General features: G+C 49.6%; 1 protein-coding gene across 1 annotated transcript in view; it reads left to right on the top strand.

Moving 5' to 3' along the window:
* Positions 1-15,571: 15,571 nt before the first annotated feature.
* CDS1 (CDP-diacylglycerol synthase 1) overlaps positions 15,572-26,515 on the top strand; it is a 32,452-nt gene continuing 21,508 nt past the window's right edge. The window contains exons 1-2 of the mRNA XM_055797740.1: positions 15,572-15,931; positions 23,504-23,631. Of these exons, the coding sequence (XP_055653715.1) occupies positions 15,848-15,931; positions 23,504-23,631 (212 nt within the window). The 5' untranslated portion in view covers positions 15,572-15,847. The remainder of the gene's footprint in view (positions 15,932-23,503; positions 23,632-26,515) is intronic.

Genomic DNA, 26,515 nt, shown 5'->3' with positions numbered 1-26,515 from the left:
TTGCTTGCTTCCTTCCCTCTTTCCTTCCCTCTTTCCTTCCCTCTTTCCTTCCCTCTTTCCTTCCCTCTTTCCTTCCCTCTTTCCTTCCCTCTTTCCTTCCCTCTTTCCTTCCCTCTTTCCTTCCCTCTTTCCTTCCCTCTTTCCTTCCCTCTTTCCTTCCCTCTTTCCTTCCCTCTTTCCTTCCTTCTTTTCCCCTTTTCCCTTCCTTTCCCTCGCTCCCTCTGTCCCTGTGCCCGGTAAGCACTGCGGGGAGCGGAGCCGCCGCCGCCCCGGCGGCCCTGCCCCGGTGCCCGCCCCGCGTTCTCCTGCGCACCGGAGCGGCGCGTTGGTCCCGCCCGGCCACCGGCCGGTGCTGCGCACCCCAGGCCCGCGGTAACCAGCCCCCTCGACACTTGTCCCCAGCGCCCCCGGCTGCTCCCGGCTCTTCCTGACGCCTGGGGCTGGAAGGGAAAAAATCCCATGTGGCCCCTGACGAGCGTCCCGCGGAGGGGAGAGACGTGCAAACCCACCGTAAATAACTGTTACCCGGTGCTGGCTGCGCCCGAGCGCGTGTGCCTGGGTGAGCTGCATTTCCTCGGGTGTGGAATTTCGAGTCTTTATTATTTTTTTTTTTTTCCTTTTCTTTTGAGGACGGTAATTACGGATTTCAGATAAAGCCAAAGCAAGTCGATTCTTGACCTGCGACGGTGTTTCCTTCTATCCCTAATATCCCAGTTGCTTGGAATTGGTTTAGTTTAATTTACAAAGCCGCGAAAAACACTTGGAGAACGCGTAGGGCACGGTCTTGCCTGGCTGTAACTTTTGGCCGGTCCCCCGAACCGAGCCTCCGAGAAGCTCGCCTTTAAGTCCCTGGCTTCGATTTTTATTTTTTTTTTTCCTTGGGTCACTTCTCAGATATTCTAAAACTAAACCAACAACAACAAAAAAGTCTTTTCTGGCGGGTTTCAGCGGAGCCGGCGAGCGCTCGGCCGCGGCAGCCCCGCACCGCCGGCCCCGCAGCTTCGGGCGCGCCAGGGCTCGGCTCGGGCAGCGGCGGGGAGGGGTGGTGGTGTGTGTGGCACCTGCATTTTAACTGGAAGGAGAAAAATGAAACTGGGTTTGGAGGCGTAGAGGCCGGTGCCCTGCGGGCCGGCACCCAACGGAGCTGCTTTTCCTCCCGCCTGCAGAGGAGATGGTGCGGGGGCCGGGGTCTGCGTCGGTGCGGCTGGGGGTAGAGAGGCCAGAGGCTCCCTGCCCGGAGAGCCCCGAGGGAACTTTTCCGGGGCGGCCACCGGCAGCGGCGGCAGCTCCAGCCGCCGCTCCGCGCTGGCGGCGGGGGGACCCCGGGGCCCCGAGCCCGCAGGGAGGGACCCGGCCGCCCTGGCCTGCTCCTGCGGTGGGTCCCTGCGGGGCCGCTCGGGGCTGCTGCGGGCAGGCGGCAGTGCGGATGCGGGGCTCAGCCTGCCCGGCCGGCGGCTCGCAGGCAGCAGCACCGCCCGCTCCGCTCGCCCCTTGCTCCCTCCCCGGCCGCAGCGGCAGCCCAGCGCCTCGGGGTTTGTGTTCTAGCGAAAGCAAAACAACACAATCCCTCCCGCACAAACCGCTTCTCCTTCCTTCCTTCCTTCCTTCTGGAATGAACGGATAGCGTCTCGAAAAAGAGCTTTTATTTGGGGGCCGCCTCGCGCAACTTCTTTCCTGAAAATAGCATCGCAGGTGAGATGGCGCCAATATGACTGACCCGTGCTTGAGAAATAGTTCGGATTCAAAAGCAGCCGCCAGCATTACCTCCTTTCTGTGTCTTTGATAACTCTCACGCAGAAAGACTTGGAAATGGTGATATTTAGTTCCTTTTCCAGGCTCAGTTTTTGGTTCGCTTGAGCCCAGCCGTAGGCAGGCGAAGTTGCTCCGACGGCAGCTGGGGCCCGAGCTGAGCAGCGGGTGGGGGGCTCCGTTGGCAGCCCAGCCCAGGCAGCGGGTGGGGGGCTCCGTCGGCACCCCAGGCAGCGGGTAGGGGTAAAACCGCCCCAACAACAAACTTAACTTAACGGGGAGAACAAACCGCAGCGGGAAAACGCCGCCGCCAAGCTGCTCCTTGAGCACCCGCGGGTACCGAACGGGCCCGCTGCGGCCGGGGGCTGCTCGTTAATACCCGCTTGCACCGTTTTCACATGGTCTCATCGTCCTTGCCGCGCATAAAGCAACCACCAAGTTAAACCACGAAAGAGAACAGCCGCCGGGCGAGCGGGGGGTGCGGGCGGAGAGGAGGAGAAACCGGGAAGGGAGAGCAGCTCCCTCGGGAACGCCGCGGGGCCTCGGGGAGGGACCCGGGGGGCGGCAGGGGCAGCGGGTCCCGAGGGGTCCCGGGGGCGGCGGCAGGGAGGGGCTCAAGTTGCGACGGAGACCCCGGTCACACAGAGGGGAGGCGAGAAGGAGAGGTGAATTAAGAAGAACACAGCAGGAGCGTTGTCAGAAGAAGCTGTAGTTATTTGCTTGCTCGTTTGAAGCGGAGGGACGAGTGCCCCAGCAGCTGCGCCTCTGAAAATCACCTTGGCTGGAATCGTCCCAGCATCTGACAGGAAAAAAAAATAATCATGAGAACACCTACAATTAAAAGGTCCAAAGTGCGTTGGCATAGCGGGGCCAGGTATTCTTCAAGCTGATGACCCGAACTGCAGCTGGCTGCACCGTGCCACTTACGGTGTCCAGCTGTGCCAGGGGCTGTGCTGCCAAGGGCAGGCTGGCCCGGCCCTGTCCAGAGCTTTCAGCCTTCCAGCAGCGGAGGCAGATGCCAGGGATCCCACCTTGACCAGCTTTTGCCCCACGAAGTCATCATGACTGGGAAAAGGGTCTGTCTGAACTAAGTCAAGTAATAGTTTTATTTAGCAAATAAAATGCTTTGCCATTACCGTAAGTTCTTGGTTGCAATTGAGCAGTCGGTTACTTTCTTAAAGTGATGGATAGGTATTTAGACACCTTGTTATTGTAGCAGCACTGTGAAGCCACTGAATCATTTGTTGCCTGCTCTACATGGTAGAAAGGAACGGAGCCAGGAAAGCCTAATGTTCTTCTGGGTGCTAATTCCAACTCTTAATCAAGATCTGATTACCAAAAAGGAAGACAGAGCATAAAAATGCTATAAAGATTTAAAATTTTTCTATCTTGCCCATAATTCATGCCACAAATGTGTCCATTATGGCATTCACTCTAGCAGGAAAATTGTGATGTTGTTGCAAGATTCCCTACAGCAGAGCTCCTGCCAATGATGATGAATAATCTCAGTCCATATGCTAGCCCTATACAGCTCTATAGTACCAGTGTGCTCTCATTCTCTTTCTGCTTCCTCAAAAACATGCAATATCTGAAGAACAGTAAAAGCTAATTAAAAATAGTTAATAGGTTAATCAGACTCAGTTTTATATTTATCTAATGCAGAGCACTGATTCTTTAGTGATGTAGCTTTGAGGTATCACCACAAGCCAAGAAAATGAATCAGATATTTAATGGAGATGTGGAAACGGAAATTTCTTGTAAGAGTACAAAATCGGAAGCCAATAATACACTAAAATATAATAAAGTTATCGTTAAAATTCCACAAATGAAATGCGATCCTCTGACTCCTCTCACTAGGTGACAAACTGAGGCAAAGCTGGCCAGGAAATTTTTCAGGAGCCAGGCCTTTGGATACATCTCACTTGCTTTTTAGCATTCTTGTCCCAGAGTGTCTGCCTGCAGACCTCTGGTGACAGCCAAAGGCAGAGCTGTCACTTTGCAGGCGACCCCACTGTGGACCCCCTGGTTTGCTCTTCAGAGTGCCAAGGGCTGTGGGATGCTGCCAGCTCGAGCTGGCCAGTGTACTGGGGATGTCAACCCAGAACTGATACTGCTTTGTGTTACTGATGTGTTTGTGTGGTAGGTTACTGGTTTGTGTGGGTAGCAGCTTCCCCTTCCCACCCGGTGGTGGGTACTGTGAGCTCTGCCTCCCCCGGGGGCTTCCAGTCGTTTCTGAGGACACGTTCGCGTCACTTTGCTGCTCTGATGCTGCGGTCCCCATATCCTGGCCGAATTTCTGTTTCCATTTACACCGAGGTGTATGCAGAATAACTGGGAACGGAGGCCGAGACTGTAATGAGACCGAGTGGAGACAGGACCTTTTTAAAACAGCTGCAGGGACAAGGAGGATGTTGCAGACTGTCACCTCTGTTGCCACTTCAATATTTCTTTTGGTTGTCTTAAATGAGATGTCCAAGTATTTTCCATACCCTCAGCAAGGCAAAATATTTTTCTCCTTTCTGGAACATTGAAAGTATTTGATGCTGGAGCAGAGCCGCTGCTTCTACTTTTTTGATTTGTGATCGTTGGACCAGCCTGACCCCTGCTGGGGGAAAGCCAGGAGGAGAGGACTGACTACAAGTGCAGTGTCCCTCTCTCGGGGCTCCGCAGAGACCATTCCTGGTGCAGTCCTGTTCTGAACCCCTGTCCCACCCCCAGGCCCCTGCCCTGCTTAGACTATGCCTGGGAAGATTGTCCAGCTTACACCTCCAAAGACTGCCCACCACCTCTGTTGTCAACGCTGCGGTGTGGATGTGACATTTAATTATTTAATGTGGCCACAGGGCTCCGCTACAGGTGCACCCAGTGCTCCGCTGGCAGCCTGGCTCTGAAGCCCTGCTAGCAAAGCTGTGCGGCATTACTGATTACCGGGTCTTAATTTATCCTAACTAATTAGCGCACAACAGGTTTCTCAACATCACCATGTTTGTCTGTTCCTGGTGCAGCCGGGGCAGATGTGCCTGTGATGGGACGTGGCATTCAGACAAGGTATTTCCCTCTAGCCACCGCTTGCGAAGGACTGCAGCCCCTGCGGTAGGGATGCCCTTCTTTCCACTGGGAACAGGAGTAGCAGCACCTAGCAGGGGACTGCTGCTGCCTCTGCCCACCTCATTCTGCACTGTGATTGCTTTTGAGTGGCCTCCTCCATTTCCAGCTGGGCTTTGGGGAACCATGTGAGGACCGGACACATGTGGCTGATCAGACAGGAGCAAGGAAACTATTTTAGAAGGCCGCTATTAGCAGTCATGCTGGAATGTATGCATCATAGGCCAGATGTGTAACAGCAGGGATAAAGAGCACTGGTGCTCCATCTCCCTTACTTTGCCTAAGGGCTGTGCAGGTGCCACCCTTCCAAAGTTGCATTCCTTTTCCTTTCCATTGCATGCTGTTGCACAGGGGTTTCCCACTGTCTGGTGTATGTGTACATGGGGTGTGGATAAAGATACCAGTTTAGACCCAACAGAAGTTCACCCGCTATCCCCTAGCCCCCATGGGCCAGCTGAGCCACTCAAGCAGGTGCCGGGCAGTGGGTGTCCCCACAGCTGCAGTTGTTGGCTATGGGTCCAGGTACTACCCATGTCCTTTTTGATGTGGATAACCAGGTATGTTGTAAGGCTAAACCTAACATCTGGCTTTACTTTGGTTTCACACGAACAGCAAAAATGTATGGAAATTTAACTGGCATAGCTGGAGCTTTTATATAGTTTCTTTCACTCTGTGAGACAAATATATGTACGGCAGGCCACCGCCAGCAATCGATCTTTGAGCAGCCCCCCTGGAAATCAGCAGAGAGAGCTTTGCTTAGAAATTGTTGGCACAGGGTGGGCCAGTGTCAGGGAACTGGAAATCGTTAAATTGATGATCTAAATGGGGGTGGGAGGGAGAAAGCGGTGGCAGCAGCGATCATTATGTGCATATTTTTATGATTTTTAGAAAATAATATTTCAGCATTTTCCGTTTCATCGAAAGCTGACAGGGCTGCACTGATTAGCAGGCAAAGAGAGAATTCCTGAGAGCGGTATGCTTCGTACCGCGACTTTGCTGAAGCAAAGACCTCGCTTGGTTTCGGTTTCAGCGCAGCAGCACGTCGGGGCGCGGGCGGCCGAGCGGCTCCCGGGGGCCAGCGGGTTCCCGGGGCCGCGGCCGGGCCCGCTCCGGCAGCGCCCCCTGGCGAGCGGCCCCTGGCGAGCGCCCCCTGGCGAACAGCGCTCCCGGCCGGCGGCTCCGGCTGCCGCCGGCTTCCCGGCCGCTGGGAACCGCAGCGCTGCGCCCGCGGGGTGAGGCAGGTCATCCCTGGCTTCTCCATCGTCCCCAGTGCTGGTGCCACCAGCCCAGGCCAGGGGTGCGGCGGTGGCAAGCTCTTCCCCAGCCCCGCAGCGGCAAGGACCACCTCATGCGCCTGGCTCTCCTGGCTGAGCCGCCCGAGGAGCAAGGCTGGAAGAGAGAAGCCCTTCCCAGGGAAGGGCACGAGGAACAAGGTGGAAGCACGATGCTTTCAGCCTCTCTCTTACAGCTTGCTGAAAAAACACCTCAACTCATCTGTAGGAGGAGTTTTATCTCAATAACGAAGCTCATCTGAACTGCCACCACCAAGCATCACCCTAACGCGTCCAGGTCGCGCCAAGCTTCCCTTGCTTCGAGCCCCTGGCCTTACTTCTTTCCTGAAGCCAGGCTGGCCAAAGGCCCTGCTGTCTTGGCCATGCTGGGCCTGGCCTGGCACAAGCCAGTGACAAGGGGACGCCCAGCTGGACAGTGCACAGGCAGATACTGAGGGGAGTCACTACATGCTGCCTGGGCCAATTCCCCTGCCCCAGCAGAGCAGCCGAGCAGCTCCCCTTCCCACCACCATAAAACCTTTCCACGTCATATCCTGCACAGAGGCCAGCTTCTTGCTTTGTAACTTTATTAGAATATAATAAGGGAAGATACAAACCTATTTGTAGAGTCATGAAGAACACAACGCTCCTGCCTGCCCCGTGCCAGCAGAGGCTGCTGTGCCATGACGGAAGGGGCAAGAGCATCTCTTCGTGGATGGGCCAGGGCTGCAGGCTGCACCGTTGCTTTCCTTGGGACTTGCTGGAGCACAGCAGCCTGGCAGCAGCGTGACCAGCAGGGAGTTACTTCCCTCCCTCCTGTCAATGTACGGCACCATTCAGCCCTGCAAACTCCAGGTCACCTTACTGGCCCCGACAACTATGTGGGGTTTTGTTACAGGGGCTGTGAGTGCTATGGCACCTTCAGAGGCCACAGGGGAGGTGGTGGCTTCTACCAGGCTCAACCCCATTCTCCAGGGGAGCAGGTAAAGTGCCTGGCATGACAGAGGCAGCAGGCCTGCAGCTGCTCGGGGCTGCTGTGCTGGCCCTGTGGCCATAGAGAAGCATGGGATGGCTGGACCTGCTCTCCAGAGGTGTGATGGAGAAGGCAGGGAGAATGCTGTGCAGCCTGGGAGCTGCGGAGGGAAGCCAGAACACTGATGGCCAGATTTTTCTGTAATAAGCTGAATCCTTAGGAGAGGTGAGTTGTTCCAAGTTACAGGAGATGCAGACTGCTAAAAGCCTGTAGCCAGAAAGGGGCAATTTTACCTACTGTGAGAGTCTGATTCCAACTTCCCACCTCAGTTTGCAGTGGCATTGTCAAGGACTCTTGGGATAAAGCATGCTGCTATTTCTTGCCTCACAGAGGAAACTTTTTCTTCATTTTTTCTACAGGTTTCTCAGTCATCTCTAACTTCTCTCACTCCGCATTCACACTGTCCTTCGCATCTGTCATAACCAGTGGTGTCAGTAGGAGTCATGTTCTGCAGCTTGCATGAAATTCTAGTAGAACTGGGGGCAGGGCGGCAGGGAATGCTTGGCTGCAGTAAGATATCCAGGGCTTCTGTCTCTTCTACCTCTTGATGCTTTGCTATTTTGAAATAATTTCTTCCAGTACTACCTTTGGTGAACTGTCATGCTGGCAGGAAGCATGCTGTTCAGAAAGCACTTTCTGAGCCCGTTGGTACAGCAGCTGGATGAAAGTGTCTTTTCGTGCATTGGCAAACAGGGAATTTGTTTAGTTTGCAATTGCACCAAAAAAACCTGGATCAAAGAGTGAGTGAGCCTGAAGATATGGTTCTGGACTTTTCTCTTGTTTTGGCTCTGCGCTGCAAGCTTCAGGCGAGCCGTCAGAAGTCTGGCACAACAGTAGAAGCAACAAAAAGCCATTTGCTGTGGTCGCTCTCCATTCCCTTTTCAGCTCTTGCTTTTCCAGCCGGACCTGACTGAGGACCAGCCCGTTTGGTAAGAGCCCCAGAGGGAGCTAAAAATGCTAAGAAGCAGAACTGGTCCCTCTTTTTGGCAACCAGTACCTGGTCCTTCTGGTGCTGCAGATCTCTCCTTCACCATGGTCTCAGCATGAGATGGGCAGCCAGCTGCGGCGTTTGGAGGACAGGTAACAGGCTGACTGACCCCAGCTTCCTTGGCCCATTTAGCACACAGAGAATGTCCCTAGAAGCAGCTGTGTGCTCAGGATCAAGTGCTTTTCCAATAAATCTGGCACCTCCAGGTAAGAAAAAGGCGTAAGAAGAACTTGCTGACAGCTGCCCCTGTGTGTGCTGGTGACTTAGGCAGAAATGAGATGAGGAACAGGAGTGCTGTGGCATACATCCAGAAGTCACTAGTCAAGTTTTCCTGAGGGTCTTTCAGCCACAAATCTGAAAGCTTAAAAAAGAGAAGAGGCCTTGAGTCTCTGTCTTTAGTAGCTCACGTTTTGCTGGCTCTTTTTGGGTGACGGGAAGACACTTCTCTCAACCTGTATCCCCCTAGTAGAGAGCTCAAGGTCTCGTGTAACATAGTTCCAGTCCACAGGGTTTGGAGAAAGATGGCAAAGTTGCCAAAGTTACAACCAGTTAGAAATTTCTAGTGTATTTTTATGACCATACCTCTGGAAGATGACCCTCAGAGTATTCACCTAAGTGAATACATAGGAGCACCTTTGTAAAGCACAAGATGTACATCAACCTGAAGACTACCACAACAAAATGGCATCAAACCAGGACTTCACAGGGCAACCTTTCCAGATTGTGACTGTAATGCTTGGCTTAATTGCATCCTGCTGACTGTTCGCCACTTATAAAATACACTCTGAGCATGCCATAATGCTCTGCCTGTCCCTTGAGATAAGACAGTAAGATGGTATTGCTGGCAAAAGAATGATATTTCATAAACTGCTAAAAATCAATGGTGATGTGCCTGCTTATACCTTAGATGAACTTTTCTTATGAACTGGAAAGTAACAGGGTGGGTAATACTAGAGTCTGATTAAATGAAATGGCATAAAACTTCTTGAAAGCATTATAAAAAGGAGGGGAGCAAATCCAGTGACAGAAAGCAGAGATGAGCACAAGCTGTGCTCTGTGCACTACAAATCAAGTAAACAGTAAATACTTCAGGTGGAAGGGTTGCTCTGACCTGAGAATGGGAGAAGATGTTGCTGAAACTGCAGAACCGCTTTGCCTTGGCGTAAGAAGATGGCAAAATACCCACTGATGGGACTGGTACATGGGGGAGCACGTGTCTGTTGCAACAGGGTGAAATGGGGATTGCTCGTAGCGCAGTAGGAATTCCAGAAAGCCCAGCTATCAGAGGGCTTTGTGGTCTGCTCGGTTGCATAGGAAGAACCAGAACAACCGAGACTTAAGAGGGAAGATAAAGTCTGGGCACAAGCACAGTCTCCTTGAGATTGTGCAGAAGGGATTACCGCTTGCAGATGAAGACAGCTGGCTGTTAGATGCAGACACTTGTGGTGTTAAGGCTGCTGCCAGCCATGCATATGTTGACATAAATGGTCTCCACTTCCAGTGAAACCACTGGGAAGTACGCTGGGCACAGCGAGTTTGCTTGATCAAATCTTTCCTACCAGGGAGGTTTTGCTGAACAGAGCGGTGGGTGCTGTGGAGGAGGCAATAGGTCTCTTCCTCCCTCCTGCCCTGCCCGCTGCAGGCTGTGGGTTAGGGTCCCCGACCTTGTCCTAGGAGGGATCAGGTGTCCCCAGCAGCCCCTGAGTCTCCACCAGGCTGGTGCCACTCTGAAGGTGCTGGTGAGCTGCCGTACAGCAGCCCCAGCTGTGGGGTCACCCGAAGGAACCATTGTACATTTAGTGAGGCCTTTTTAAAAGCATCTTATAAAACTTTGTGGAGAGTGGTTTGCTCTGCAGTCCTGCCCAAAACACCCGGAGAGCAAGCTGATTTCTCCAAAGACTTTAGACTGAATTTGGTGGGGAACAGATGATTCTGTCAGTGCTACGTTTCGCGACACTTGTCTAGAATGGAGCCAGGCCCTCTTTTCTCTCTGGCAGTCACTTGTGTTTTGCCAGTGATGCTATCAGTTCCTTTAAACAATCCAGGGATCACCGCTTCAGCCTTACCCGCTGGAGTTGCAACGGTATAGCTTCTACCTGTGGCATCAGCCAGTCTGTTTCCTCACCAGGCTTGTCCCCTCCTTTCTCATGCCCACACACTCCTTGCAAAAGGTACCCCTGCCAGCAGTGAAGAGTTGCAAGTCAATAAATTATGGTATTCCAAACAGAGGCTTGTATTAAAAGAAAGGATCTGCATGGGTAATGTAACATCCAGCATGTGAAATAGCAGGGTGTGTTGCAGATCCATGGCGTGTTCAGACAGCCACAACAAGTAAGTTCAAGAATTAATTTCACATCCTATATGAAAAGAGCAGCAGCTCGCCAAACACCCACCACGTATGAACTATTTTTTGGGAAAAAGCAAGAGCATCCCAGGTATTACGGTAGGAAGGAAGAATCAAGAATAACTCAGTAGCTCTGCAGTACTCAGCCACTTGGATCAAACAAAAGGTGACAGCTGCCTGGGGCAAAGGTTTCTGCAGCCAGACCTTTCACAGTGGTCACTAGATTATGTTCCTCAGACTTTGGTGCTTAATTTGGAAATAATGAGGTCGGTTTGTTTTGTTGTATTGTTTTTTTCTGGCATACAAGTGGCCTGCTTTATAAAGTTCCAATGTGCAAGTAATAAGCAAATAATTCTCGACCACCAATACCACGGACTATGATGTTTTTATGCCAGACTAGCAAATGTAAACAGATTACATGACATGTTACTTAAACACAAAAGAATAATTCAGTGCTGTCAGTAGATTTAAATTACTAGAATATAGGTATGTATCATCTATTCAGAATGCTTTGGCAAAGCATCGTTGGCTTTTGACCTATGTTAAACTCGTGTTAGAGCCCGTGCTGTATTCATTCAGAGAGGGAAAAGCAGCCTCTTTATTGACTATACAATCCCATATTCCAGCGTGGGCTTTCCTTTTTTTCTGAGTCTGGTGCTTTTAGCTGGAGGAGGATTCATCTCAGAGTGTACAGGTTGTGTAATAACAAGCTTCTGACCTGGAATTTCAGCTCTGAGTGTATCCCAACCACCTGGGCTCCAGCTCCCTGCTCCCACGCGCTGTCTCAAGGCGGCACCAGGCAGTGTTTTGCAGCTCTCGGTTTTGTCAGGGGAGTGCAGGGTATTAATAGCTTGCCTTGTGCTTTGGAGAACAAACAGTGTGATCTGAGGCTGCTGTATCGCTGTTCTCTCTGCTTCTTTCTAGCTTGGGGGTTATCTTCTTTATAATGATCTAGGGATGCAAAAAGATTATAAATCAGTTAAATGCAGTACATTACAATGTCGGTCATAATTAATATTATCCGAGGGGATACTGAGCCGTTGTTGACATTGTTTGACATTGCTGTCTATGCTGACCAGTCGGTATCCACATTTTCCACTTGCCTTGTTTCTTCTGCGCCTTAGTAGGAATCCATTTGAAATAAAACTGCAAACAACTTCTGTTTCCAAGGCTGCCAGCCGTAGGGCTCCTCAGTGTTATGTCTGCAGATGTGCTGTTTTTCCCAGCAGGCATTCAGAGCTGGTACTTTCCATTCCTCAGCCTCCGAGCGGACAGGGGACCAGTTCCTTCCATTTGCCCCTGCAGCAGTGGCAAGGAAAGAGCCCAGCTCTGCTTCCCTCCTGCACAAGGGGCTTTCTGTTGGGCAGCAGAGACAACAGCAGCCTCCAGCCGGTTGCATTTCTGTCGAGAGGCTTATGTAAGTGCTTTAACACAAGGCTTATATAACTGTTTTAATGTCAAGGCTTTAGTTTTGCATCTGCCTGCAGAGAACTCCCCCTTCTGTGCATGGGTCGAGGCACACAGCGGAGAGGCAGCTTAAGGCAGCTAGATCTGCCTGCTGTGGATAACTGGAGTGCAGGGCAGGGGGGAGCGTGGCCATGGCAGGTGATGGGTCTTAGCTTTGGGGACCTGGGGGAAGTGCAGGAATGTGCTTGTCAGGGGCTTTCCCATGCTGCAGAAAATGTTGGGCCAGGTCGCCAAGGTTTAAGTTGTTTGCTGGCAGCTTTGAGACACTAAATTCATGTGGGGATACGAGGAGAAGGCAAAGGCAAGGCAGAGCAACAAAAACCTCTGAGGCCTCACACATCAGGATACTGAACTTCTATACGAGAGAGGTGATAATATTTGCATATCAGAAAATCGGTGGCTGACACGCTAATACCTTTGTGCGCAGAGAATGGGGAGGTTTCTGCCACACATTTTGAAACCACGCAGGGTCACGATGTTTGAAGAAGCGATGTTGCATTGCAGCCAGCCTAGTTACTTGCCCCAAAGGAACCTGAGTAACAGGGTGTCGACTTGGAAAATTCCTATCCGACCAGTCTAACCAGATGCGACTCCAGAGACACACTGAGCTCCCCTGACTGCAAGGGGCTGCGACCCAGGAGCAGGACAATCCTGCCCCCATGCTCTGCTTGCTCCCTAAGCCCCCTGTCCTGCAGCTCTTTTGGGAGCCCCTTGCCACTTTCCTCTAAGCTGGAGAGGCTTTAAATGCTTTGCTGCCATACAGATGCTTTGCTGGCCCTCCTTGTGTTTCTGAGCACTCCGTGGGTGATAAGATGTGTGGCAGCAGCAGGAGCATCTGGCTGGGAGGGAGAAGGAGCAGAGTTGGGGCTGGGTTCTCGCCTGATCCTGCCAGAGCCTGGTCCTTGTTTTTAATTCTCTCTCCTGGTGGCCCTGCCCAGCATTCCCTCACCCCACTGTCACCAGTTGTTCATTGGTTGCTCTCTTTCTTATTCCCAAAATGCAGTGACTCATCTTGCACTCGCCTTGCCTCTGCTCATTAATGTTTCAAGTACCTCACCTTTTCTTCCTTCGCAATTATTGTTACTTTCTTCCATCACACTATTTGCTAAACAAGTTTTGTGTTTTTTTTCCTCCAAGCTTTTCTAGGTGCATTCTTTTCCCCTTTCCTGCTTAGGTTAAGGTTGGAGCAAAGATGTAGGAGAAATGGAGGCTCTTACTCCACTCCTGAATGGGAGGTAAAGATGTGCTTAATGATTTTTATGCAGGTATTGAAGCTTTGTCTGTCATGTCAACCACAGAAGGGCATTTTCTGTGGCCAAAACACAGCATCTAGCCATTCTCAGCCCTGCACATGTTAGCTCAGGTTTACCAGGAAGGTCTATAACAAGGCATGTACTTCTTCAGCTAGACCCAGCTGCTCCGTGGTGGCTGTAGGGCAGTCTGCGTCCACCCCACCCCAGGCTACTGACCCATGTGTGGGATCTGCTGGAGGAACAGCCTGGATGTCTGCTCCATGTGCTGCAGCCACCACAGGTGGCAAAGCTCTGAAGACCAGACAAACCACTTCTTATTTTCTTTGGACAGAGGAAATAATTTTTTGTGCTTTTCCCTAGATGACTAGTCCTATTCCAGGGCCAACAGAGTAAATGCATGTCCTGTGCTTGAAGTAAGGGAAACCATGTTTTCTTCTGAAAACTTTGCTGGAGAAACACTGACAAGGGAAAACTCAATGGTAGAAACATACTGGGAGAGGAGAAAGTGGAAAGGATGCCTTGTTAGGCATTGGGATCCACTCTGTGCCCAGCTTACCCTGTATGGTTTGGGTTTCTTCCCTGCTGGGGAAGTTTCCCACCCTTGCATATTCTGAGGCAGGACAGCTGAATTTTGACTCTGTTTCCCCCCATAATATTTCACTTACGGAGAAATAAATTTTAAATTTTACTTTGTAAGAGTGAAATGTTGGAGGATCCAGGAGGTATGGCCATATCACTGATCTGCAGTGGGCTGCCGCGGTCACCTTTGCCTGTGAAGGACCTGATGGCAGAAGCTGTGCCTCCGTGGCCTGCCTGGCCTGCCTTCTGCTGGAGCAGCCCTTCTCTGCTAAAGGTTTTTGCACGTGTTTGGGGATGCTGCATGCAGGTGTGCAACCTCCCGGCAGCAGTGCCTGGGTAAAACATGTCACAGGAACGACTGCTCTTCCTGAACACTGCAGGGTCCACTGCTTCATGGCAGTGAGGTCAGAGCTGGTTTATCTCTGCCATAATCTGCTCACAGCAGCTTGCTCTAACTTCCTGAACCGTGGTGTTGTAATTAAAAACGTGGGGACTGTACCTTTGGACATACTACTACTAATAATAATGTTGTTTACATAATAAAACTAGAGCATGAAATAAAACCAATCGAGCTTGGTGAAACCAGTCACCAGAGGGATAACGCAAACGACAGCAGCCGTGGCTGGACACTACCTTGCAAGAGGTGCTGGCCCGGTTTTTGCAGGCACCGTAAGCCAGCATGTGGGCACGAGGGGTACATCTGGGATGGGTGCCGTCACGGGAATGCTCTGGGGCATCCGGCTGTTCCCACAGCCAGACTGTCAGTAGCCATACAAGGATGATGGAGCGGAACAGGCTCAGTAACAGGGCGGTTGGAGGAATACAGCAGGCTTTTCGAGGAGAAGCTGGTCTTTGCTCTCCTGACCACCCGACAGCGGTGTGCTGGAGTGGAGAGGTGCTCCAACACGGGCATCTGAACAGGGCCAGAGGGCTGGGATGGCACCATGCTGTAGCAAGTCTCAGCAGACCGGGATGATTTTCAGACAGCTCATCGGGTCACCTGTCCAACAGGGTCTGGCTTCTCCCCCGACTTTGCTGCCCCCCCAGGCCTGCCCCCCACGCCTCCCACACTACAGCCCTGGTGGAGAGCGTCCATGCACCCCACGCCTTTCAGCCCCCCCCTGCACCCTGTCCTGGGGCAGCCTCTGTAGCAAAGCAGCGGCTCCTTTGGTGAGGATGATGGAGCTGGCAGGCAGATGTAACTGCCTGTGCAGAGCCTTTTTCCGGGCTGCGAACACCCAGGCAGGTGCTTTGCATTCCTGCACAGGCTGGAGGCACTTTTTAAATGGACAGAGGGCAAGTGGACGTAAGTACCCCAGAGGGAAGCAAAGCGCTCCACAGCCAGCCATGCCCCTGCGGCTGCAGCACCCGTGTCCGCGGGTGCCCACGCAGAGCTGGTGCCGGGGCGGTGTGGGGATGCCTGCCCTGGCTCCCCGGGGATGTCACCACGCCAACACCCAGGAGAAAGCGCCCTGGGGGCACGGCGGTGCGGGGGTTGGGGGGAGGGGGCACGGTGTGTGTGCGGGGGGGGTGGCCCTGGCGTGCGCCGCGGTAGCGGCGGCCCAGCGTACCAGCCCCCCGGCCCCTGGCTGCAGCGGGCGGGGACAGGGCCGGGCCGGATCGGGCCGGGCCGGGCCGAGCCGAGCCGGTCACCCCCCTCGCCGCGCCACCAGCCTCCTGGCGCGGCCCCGCCCCGCCCCCTGCGCCGGCCGGCGGCGGGGCCCAGTGCGGGGGAGGAGCGTCGGGCTCACCTGGGCCCGCGGCCCCGCCCCCTGCCCTGCCGCCGCCGCCGCCGCGGGGACGCGGGCGTTTCTCCGCTGCCGGGGCGGTGGGGTCCGGCTGCGGCCCCGAGCCGTGGCGGCGGCGTCCGCCGTGAGAGCGCCCCCTCCCCGGGGAGGGGGTACAGCGCCAGCCGCTTCAGGCGGGAAGGAGGAGGAGGAGGCGGCGGCGGCGGCGGCCGGGCTCGGCGGTGCGGCCTCCGCGCCCTGCCCGTCCGGATCAGCCCGGCCCCGCCTGCTCCCGGTCGCCGCCGGGTGGGCGCTGAGCTCCCGCGGCGCGATGTCGGCGCGGCGGCGGCGGCGGGCGGCCGCCGAGGAGGAGGAGGAGGAGGAGGAGGAGGCGGCGGAGGCGGGGAGCGACAAGGTGAGGGCGGGCGGGCGGGGGCCGCTGGCGGCCGCTGGGGCAGGTGCGCGGGCGGGGGGTGGCGCTGCCCCCGCTGGCGGCTCGGCGGGCCCAGCCTCGGCGCCGTGACTCCGCCGGTGGCGCCCGCGGGGGCAGCGCCGCCCCCCGCCCGGTGCGCGGGGGCGAGGGGCCCACGCGTGTCCTGCCCCGCCGCGGGCCGGGCCGGGGCACCCCGCTGGGCTGCGGGCGGCGCGCTGCGACGGGCCCGGCCGGGGCGGGCGGGGGGCGCGGTCCCGCCTGTGGAGGGGGCGCCGGGTACAGGCCGTGCCAGCGCCGCCCGCCGTGCGCCTGCTTCACGGCCGGTAGGCGACAGGCACCCGGCCCGGCCCCGCAGGCCGTACCGTGCGGCGTTTCTGCTCAGGCAGGAGGTTTTCCATTGCCAAGTCTGTGCATCGGGTTCATTATAGCGGCAAAACAGCCACCGCGCTGTTCTTTTGTTTGCCGCGGCGTTAAGGCTTATCCCCACAAAAGCAAAGCGCGTCCCGCTTGCTAATTGAATAAAATGAAAGCGACGTTCTCATGTTGGTAACTGGAATAATAATAATTTAAAAAAAGGAGCATTCTGATTGCTAAATTAAGTGTGCAGTACGCGGTGGAGGGTGCTGGGGTTGGTGCCTGTTTAATCCTAGGTGGATGTGGAAGTTGGGGAGCGTGGCGTCTGCCCCGGGCGCCGTGGCAAGGGAAACGCGCCCTGAAACTGAAACTCAACAGTTGCTTTTGATTCTGCACTTTGGTTGCGTGAACCCGAAGCCAGTGAACTTGAAAATGTGTAGTGCTGAGCTGCGCTGAGAGCTGTCATCAAACAAGGTACATTCAGACCACAGCTGCGCAGAGTGTGTTTCTCTGTAGATGAGAATTAACCTTTAAACCCGATTGGTTGTGCGCTTAAAAAGTAGTTTTTCTGTGGAGTTGTTCAGGTTTGCTTTATTTTGTAGGCTAAGCTCATCTCTGAGGTGTGCAGGGAGTTGCCTTCAGAGAGTTCTTCCCGTTCAAAGCCTCTGCTCTCCAGACCTCAGAAGGGTGCAGCTAAAACTCACTAATATTATTCTTGGTTTACTTGCATGATTTCCAGAGAGGAAAATGCTGTTCTTGCCTGTAGGTCTACTTTAGGTTTTTACTTTATCTGCTTGACAGCCTAGTGTTTCGTCCAGTTGCAGGTGATGTTGAGCAGAAAGGACTCTGCTGTTATGTATACAGCTAGGGTGTTGGTTACAGGAGATAAATTTCAAGATGCACACATTTGCAATGATGGCTTGAACTGTTAGGTATGGAAAGCCTTTTCCACCACACAGAAGACTTTTTGATGGATTATTTAGGGGACCCTCCTTGTTCCCAATAGAGTTGTTCATCCTGTCTGCCACGTGCATGCTCTGCCCCGATGTCGTGGCTCACAAGCAACGTTAAGGATTGGTTTTACATGTAAAGCTGTCTTTAGTGCTTTATATAACTGTAAGGTAACTGTAAGGATATACCAGCATTTTGTACTGGCTTTTCTATCAGTAGGTCATAGCCTGGGTCTCTGTTCTAGAGCAGACATCGTCTGCTGTTAGGTGATTTGATGGGAAGCATCTGGTCATCTGCATTCACAGATACCATGTTATATGCCTTCTTAGATGGTTATCTTTCTGCTCTACCTCTTGCCTGACCTTTACAACAAATGGATAGCTTGTTGTTCTTTGGTTATTTTGAGATGACATATTACGGGTGTATTAATTGCCTACTTGGACCCAAAGCTTGTTCTTTTGTTCACAACCACTCAGGATGGCCGTGATGTGGTGGGTTTCCACTGCTTCCTAGTATGCAGCTCAGAGACATCACCCTCTTCCTCACTTGTAATGAAGGAGAGAACTTGGTTGTCTCCTTTTATATGGTAACTGCTTTGTGCTGCTTCTGCTCTTGTTGATGTGTTGACCCAATTAATTCAGACCTCCAGATTCGTGCCAAAGTGGAGAAGCGCTCTGTGTTTTCTGAAGAGCTCCTGAGACACTAAATACACCTGGACAGTTTTATCTTTTGTACTTTGAGTCTTGTTTTCAGTATGTAATCTGATACTTTTCACGTTATGCTTACGATGTCTATAGATGCTAATTTCCCACTGAATTTAAGTGAAGCTCTTCCCCCCTGCCCCCCATTTGCATGTTTTTTTTACCACTAACTGGAAACAACTGGTAGCTATTTCTATGCCCATATAATTTCAAATAAAAGTTCACTTCTCTGGGTTTGTATGAAGGAATATGGTATGCCCTTTGTGAAGCTTCTTCCTGAAGTTCTCAAGCACTGCAGGTTTCAGTGTCTTATGTTGCTCACTAGCTTGTTGAGCTGATGACTTTTTGAAAAATTTCTATGAACATGCCTTTGCCCTGTAGGGCTCTGCGATTTCACAAGTTTATTGTTTCTTTGCATTGCCCTGTGACATGCAGGAGTGACTTTTTTTTTGTTGTTGTTGTCACTTTTGTATTTGCTGCTGCTTGCCCTGGATGCTCTTTTCCTAAGAATGTCTTGTCAGAGCGCCTTCATAAATACTCTGCGGCCTTTGGGAGCAAGAGAAACTATTGGCATTCAAATACTTTGTATAGGTCAGTTAAAGTTTTACAGTTGGACCTGCGTGTGTTCATGCTTCTTTTAAAATTCTTATTGTCTGCATTCTTTACTAAAAAACAAGCCACACTGCTTTAAAATGCTTCCAAAAAATTCAGCGTACCCTGGAAGTAATCACACAGTTATTCCTCTTTGTACTGTGCAGAGTTCTTGGAGTAAGGCAGGGAAAGGGTGGTGGAATCGTGTTGCATTGCTGGCCCTGGGAACAAGTGCCTGTTCACCTAGGGTTGTTATTTATTATTTGTTACTAAAACAAGATAAATAACTGATGGCAGTAGGAGTTATGGTGGAAGTCTGTCAGGGATCACTTAGTTCATTTGACTTAGGTCTTTTGGAATACCCAGAAAATGGATCTGTTAAATTTTTGCAGTGAAGTCTGACCTCTATGCTGTCTGCTGTAGGCATGATAATAATAATAAGGGCTGACTATTTCCAAACCTCTATTTTCTTGGAAGTGATGGTGAAGTAGTACTAATGCAGATAGTAAAGGTTCTGTAGGTTTCAGTGTTCAATTCAGTGTGTGCGCTTTTCTCACTTGTGTTTCTGCATATGTCAGGCTTTAACAGTTTGGAAAAAAAGGTTTCATTATTCAGGATCTTCTGACACTTTGCTATCTGGACTGCAGAGGAAGGTATCAAGGTACATTAATTAAATATGCTACAATGTGATCCAACTGAACTATTGACTTCATTGTAAAACTTGTGAGAGAGACTGCAGAAAGGTCAAAGCTGGAGGAGGAAACTTCCTTTTAAGTAATGCTTATACAAGTACAATGACAATAATTAATTTTTTTTGCTTGCTAACTTTTTTTCACGTAAGCTGTTGGAAAATGTCTTTGTCTTCCCAGTTGCTCTTCATATAGATGCTGCATCTTCCAAGAAAAACGTGGCTGCTGTCTACTTGGGAGTTCCTTATTGTGTCTTGAAAAAAATGCTGTACAAGCAAAACATTGCAAGTGCCTTTGTAACTAGAATAATTCTTGTGCGTGGTTCACTCAGCACGTGTTAATTGTAGTGGAGGACATGTGGTACAAAACAGCAATTCTGATGCATATGTCCTTTTAGATGCTGCAAGGTTGACTTGTCTGTTTTTTTCAGCATGACACACAGCTGTATCCTGGTAGGTGTTGTCAAGCAGAAATCCATGTGGATTGACTGTTGATGAACAGTCCATCCATGTGAATCTTGACTGTTGGAGTTCCTCCTTTGTATAGCCAAGTGTTTGTGGTCCTGTACAGAAGATTTAGCTTAAGGATGAAGGTCTTGTCTTTAAGAACACCAAAATCAAACCCAAACCCTACAAATAAATAAACAAAGCTTTGTCTTGGGGTACTGTGGAAATGACGAAAACCAGTGAGTGTTGTAGTGGTCGGATAGGCGTGTTTATTATGTGCTATTTGTAGCACGTGAGTAACTGCCAGGTTTGCCTTCTTCCCCATACTTGTTAGGCCTGCATCATCTCAGCATTGTTGGACTTCTATTCTATGATCTGATCAGATAGGTTCTGTTCAAAGAACATGTGCTTTCAAATGAAGAGTAACACAGCAGTGACCTCATAGCAACATCTATCTGTTACAGACACTTGGGATGTGCATCAGGGAGATGGGAGTGGCACACAGTCTGCATGTAAAAGGCTTTGTCACCTGCAGTTTGAAAACTCCAGAAACAAATTAAAACACCTCAGATCAAACATTTAATTTGGCGTTGGGGTTGAAAGGTGTCTTAGTTGCTTAGGACAGTACAGCTTCTGCTGTTTTCAATTAACTTTTGAAAACCTAGTGAATACCTGCTCATGGTGTAAAACCCACGGTATTTCAATTAATGCCCCTCGCAGGTCCTTGTTACTGTGTGTTCAGCTTGGCCAAATCCCAGACCTGAAGAGCAGCAGAAGGAAGGGCTGCGTAGTTTTATACTGAACTCCAAAACTGCTTCTAGAAGGTCAAGCTGAAGTAGCAAGACTCTTGATTTGTTTTGGTTTTTTTCTTTTGAGCACTTTGATAGTGATTAACTTAGTGCTGCCTTCCATAGTGATTGCTGTTTTTCATGGCTATAAACTGGAATGTTTATAATCAATCATGTAAAATAATTAAGAAAACAATTAGCAAGAAAGACTTGTCCCCCAGTGATGGGGTTCTTTGAGCATTTCATGATGCAGAAGACAATTATGAACGACTTCCTCTTTGGCTTCTGACTTAGCCCATTAAATGCCTTACCCAGGAAATGGTTGTGGCCATTTTAGCAATTAACTGGAAAATGAGGTATTTAAGGTAATTTTTGAGGTATGTTACAAAGAGAAGTTGAAAATGGTTGGGGGTTTGTCTCCCACTGGTTATTGTAGCAGTCTAAAGTTAAAAAATGCACCAGGTTCTATGCAACTTGCAGGTTGCACCAGCCAAGCTTCCAGTAGGGGCAGCGTGAACCATGAGCTACTGAAAACCACATCAGAGAAGCACAGACTCCTCCAAGGTGTTCAGATACTCTGAAAAATGCCATGCACCTGTGAATTCAGGTGTTTCAAGTAGCAACTCTAAAACATTGCTTCTAATGAGGTGCATGAGTGACAGTTATATGTTAAATATCAGAGGGGTAAAACTAAGTATGATTTTATATTTTGTTTTAATCTTTAAACACTGTTTGAATATGGAAACATTTTCTGTGATACCAAAAGCCAAAAAAAAAAAAGTTTGGGCGTTTTCTGAGTTCTGAGTGCTAACAAGAGAGAATATCTCAGCCATGTGCAAGCAGGGATTAATATTAAAGACACTAAGTCATGGTCTTAGGGCCAGGGTTACTGCCCCTACCCATCATATACACAGTGAGCAGCATCTTCTGGAGCCGTACAGAGAGCTTGCTGCGCCTCAGTTGGAACATGGCTTTGGGAGAGACCTGTGATCCCCGGCAATCACATCTGTGGTTGATTTCCTAAGCTGTGGTACAGCACTATGAGAAACAGAGGTTGCAAGCACAGTATTTATTTATTTATGTGCTTTTCCAGTTGTTCTACAGACTTTATGAAGTTTGGACTGCAGTTAGTGTATTTGCTCTTTTCCTATTAATTGTAGACAATATCTGTCTAATAGTTATTCAGCTGTGGGTTTTCAAGGAACAGGGAAAGCATTCACCATGTTTTTCCAAGATGTGAATGATGTAAAATCCATTCAAGAAATGGATCTCGGGCGCGTGCGTGGTACACAAAGCGAATGAGAGAAACGCAGGGCTGACGTGTGAAAGAAGAGAATGACTTTCCCTGTGGTTACCCGTTTCCCATGCGCGTGTGTATAGTGCCAGCTGCCGGTCTCTGCTTCTAAAAAGCATTTTAAAGGGAAAAGGCTGGTGCTTGGCCTGGGCCCGCTGCCCCTGGAGCGGGGTGGGGGCGGCGGGGGGCGCCCTGCAGCACCATGGCCAGCTCCCGGCCGCCCGCGGCGCGACCCCCGGCGGGACCCCGGCGGCGCTGGGCAGGGCTCAGCCCTCGGTTACCGTGTGGGAAGGGCTCACCCTTCCCACTGTGCTGCTCACAGAGGTGTCGCTGAGGCAGGGGTTTGCACTGAAGGGTGGCTTCCTGGAAAAGGCCCACGGATGGCGAGGGAAAGGCGGTATGAAGGGGCTAACGTGGGATGGGGGGGTTGTGAGCTGCCCGGGTTCTGTGGTGGCTCACGGAGGGGTGAGAGGGAGGAGGCGCACCTCCTGGCTGCCAAAATGCCACAAATACTCAGAACAAGGGAAGAAAGCATATTATTAAGGAAAGGTAGGAAAGAAAACAGTCATGTTCATGCAGATGAAGGAGAAAGAGCCATGGCCAGTGATGAGGGAGTTGGGAATAGAGGGAGGCAGAAAGAGCAGTATAGCGGTGGTGAACAAGGTTTTCAAGCACAGTTGCTACACATTCCCCAGAACTGTTAAGAACCGATGAACCTGAGGTGGCAGGGCAGGCTGGAAGCTGTTCGGAATTGTAAGGAGGTGAGGCAAGCCGGGGGGTCAGGAAGAAGTTTAGGTCTCAGGAGAGCCAGACACTGCACCAGAGACAGCACCCAGCCTTACTGCTGCACCGTGGCCGAGCGAAGCCACCTGGCTCCGCAGGGTTGTGGTGTCTGTAACACTGGAATGAGTGAAGCCAGTCATCAGCACCCTTAGTGCCAGCTTTAACTGAGGGAAAAATAGTCTTAACAGTCTACTCTGACCGTTGGTGACAATTTGTATGTTGTCACCAAAATATACACTGCTTATTTTGCATTTGGGTTAGACACAGTGTCTAGGTGATGTCTTCCTGAGTGGTCGTTAGTGAATACTGAAGAAACAACTGCAGTGTTGGAGTCATACAAAAAATTATTCTGAGTAATACTGTGTCCATAGGACACTTGGTCACGTCACAGTTTGGTTTTGGATTGTTCTTTTCAAGCTGAAGGGTTCAAGTCCTAGTGGATCTATGTATGAGACTGTGCCAGCAACCTCTTTTCATTGTGCAAAGGCACTGGGTTTTTTCATGCATTCAGTTTCCTCTTTTATTCTTAATGTGACATTACAACTCTAGAAGACCCTTCTCCTTATTCCATAAAGGGTTAGTTTGAGATGCAGGTGAAGGAATGTGTTAGAAGGTTAGAGCTTTCTGTTAAACTCCTGTGTTCTGTGTCAGCTGCAGTATTTCTAGAAGCATATAAATTCACGCTTATGCACGTGGGTTGAAAAAGTGCCTAGAATATGAGGTTTCTTGAGTACAGCAGGTAACATCACAACATCTGAGTACTGGCCTGCGTATAAACATTTATTGGCATACATTTGTCTCCTACAGCATCTACGGTGTCACTAGTACACCGTTGTCTTTTTAGAAGGTAATGTAGGTATTATTGGGTCCTAAATACAGGTTTATGGCTCTGAATGCTGTTTTCTGACATAACTAATAATTAATCTTGCATGTTGTGTTGGTTTTTTTTGGTCATAGGAAGTGGATTTGGAAGAAAGACTTGGCGAGTTGGATCTTAGAATTGATTCAGATGTTCCCGATGTTCCTCCACCGACAGACAGCACTCCAGAAATCCTCAAAAGGGCTTTGTCGGGCTTATCTGCCAGGTATAGTAAAAAAACAGCTCTCAAATTTAATAGCTGCTGGCTAAAATTCTTACAAATTATGTTGCAGTTTTAATTTTTACAGATTATACTGCAGTTTCAATTTTTATATGATACACATGAAAACTGAAGGATAAATTTTTAGTGGATGTCATTAATTTATTTGTGCTTTGATAGTCCCTTCAGTGTGATATTTTTTGCATATACCTGAAGGTTGCCCATGGCATGCATTTCTAAGTAAACCACTGCGATGTTTCGCTACAATTTGCTTAAATATTTGCTTAAATATTTGCTCAGTCTGAGCATTGCAATAGAAGGGGCTAAAGAATAGTCAGAATAGCTGTTTCTGAGGGTTATAAGAAACTAATTTCCTATGTCCAAGGTTAGGAGGTATTTGTGTATAAATGAAAAGGGAAGAAGTGTCAATTCTCTGGGTGAACTTTGCTAGCTTTTTGTGACAGCATTTCCACTTCTAAATATTTTTTACTGACAGTTAAATACAATATAGCTTGTATTTCCATACCTTTTAAAGCAACATTTACTTTTTTCCTGCTGCCTCTTTTCAAACCTAGGTTTCTGTTTCCAACCCCTGTTCACAGGAGCTTAATGGTTAGCAAATGTGTGAGGGTGTTTGTGTATGTGTATCAATAGACAGATAATGGTGGGGACCTGCATATTCATGGAGGCTAATGAATAAAGTCCCTACTATAATTTTTTATACAGTCCCTTTACAACACTTGGTCAGTCACACCCTTTTGGAGGTGGCAATTCACATTACCTTTTTTTCACTAGTGCAATGAAAGAGCATTTAGGAGGGTGATAGATCACATACCAAAAAACTACCTGGTAAAATGAATGTGTGTATCGTGCCTACCTTATGCTCAATGTAACAAACCAAGCAACATACAACATATATTTTAGATGCAACTTAGGTCTTGCAGGAGTCCAAAGAAGGACCTCCAATCTGGGCTACAATTAAAAATTTTGAAGTCTTTGTAAAAAAATTGATCTCCAGCAGACATCTTCCAATAGCAGCGTGAAAGTACATTTTTTTGACTTGATGCTCTTCTAAGGTGTTGTTTGTTTCTGTTGTGACGTCTGGGAGCTATATACAAACGTATTTTTCCCAGGTGTCAAAAAGCATGTTTCTAAACGGCACCAGCTGCGAGCAGCATGTGATGTTTACTACTGCCACACCACTACTGAAAGGAGCATCTAGTTCCTATCGCTTTCAAAGTTCTCCTACCATGTTGAATGTTGTGGAAGTCTTCAGGCTTGTTTCAAAGGGCACTTGCACAGTGATACCTCATAAGGGGCACAGGCAAAACCTTTCCTGTTTCACATGATTGAAATTCTTTATTGGAGTATTTGCACAAAGGTGCACAAGGGTGCTTTGAGTGCAAAATTAAATTCATGGTGTTTTATGAATAATAGTCTTAAATCACCTGTTAGTTTAGTAACTGGCAGGCCCACCAAAGCTGGTGTCACAATACCCTATGTGAGTGCATTGCACTGGAAGTCTGAGAAATATTGTTTCTCTTTGTGTTTAGACTTCAGAGGCAATAGTATCCATAACTTTCCAGTGGAGAGTTAAGATAAAATAAACTTGTCAGGTGGCTTCCTAGATTATGGAGCTTGTTGCCTGTCTTACTGAAGCTGCCTTTCCAGTGCTGTGCTTGTCAACACCCTCAAGATACTCTGTGGTATTTTAACATTATTCTTAAGGGACGCTGAGTTCTTGTAAACGAGTCTTGCTCATCGTAGATACGCCTCTAGGAGTGAGCTGCTACTCTATAACCCACATCACAGAGGAATGTAAAGCATCTGTTGTGATAAAGCCTGTTGTGCCTTTGTTCTGATACTTAAGGCAAATCCAATTAGTGGGTTTAGCTTTATTAACTTGCTGATGAATAACATCCTTGAAAATCAAATTAATAATAGTTGAAGTTTACATTAAAAGTGGAGTATGACACAAAACTAAGTGTCTTCTCAATCAGATGTATATCCTGATGCAGCAGTGAAACACAAGACCAATACAAAGCAAAACATCAGAAAGAATTTCTTTAAGCTATGGTAGGGATTCTTGTGTTTAGCAGTAACTTGTGATTAGTTGACTTGGTGTACTTTTAGAGGCAAAATTATTGAAAGGAAAAATATAGGCAAAAAAGGAGAAAACTTACTGAGAAGTAATATGAACAATAAAATACAGACTATTGATAACTAGAAACACTTCCATGGCAGAGCGAAGCATATGATGAGAGTTTTTAACATTCTTTTTTAAAATGATCTAGGCTCTTGATTTTTCCCGATACTGGCCATTGGGGGCAGGGGGTTGGGGGTGTAGGGAGTGTGAGAAACAACATTTTGATTACTCTAGAAACTACTAAAATTTCCCAAAAAAACCCCAACCATCCAGCAAAGACTTCCGAGTTGGAGAAGACTTCCCCAAGCACGCACCTCAAATATTGTGCTCAGTTTTGGGCCCCTCATTACAAGAAAGACATGAAGTGCTGGAGTGTGTCCAGAGACAGGCAACAAAGCTGATAAAGAGTCTAAAGAACAAGCGTTACGAGGAGCAGCTGAGGGAACTGGGGCTGTTTATCCTGGAGAGGAGGCTCAGGGGAGACCTTTTTTTTCTCTGCAACTACCTGAAAGGAGGTTGTAGGCAGGTGGGGGTTGGTCTCTTTTCCCAAGTAATAAGCAATAGGACAAGTGGAAGTGTCCTCAAGTTGCACCAAGGGAGGTTTAGGTTGGGTATTAGAAGAAGTTTCTTCACCAAAAGTGTTGTCAAGCATTGGACCAGGCTTCCCAAGGAAGTGGTTGAGTCACCGCCCCTGGAGGTATTTGAAAGATGTGTAGATGTGGTGCTTAGGGACATGGTTTAGTG

This window comes from Falco peregrinus, chromosome 2 (genome assembly GCF_023634155.1).
Source record: "Falco peregrinus isolate bFalPer1 chromosome 2, bFalPer1.pri, whole genome shotgun sequence".
NCBI classification, from domain to species: Eukaryota; Metazoa; Chordata; class Aves; order Falconiformes; family Falconidae; genus Falco; species Falco peregrinus.
Note: the sequence above shows the minus strand (reverse complement) of the source record. Positions and strands in the feature narration are given on the sequence as shown.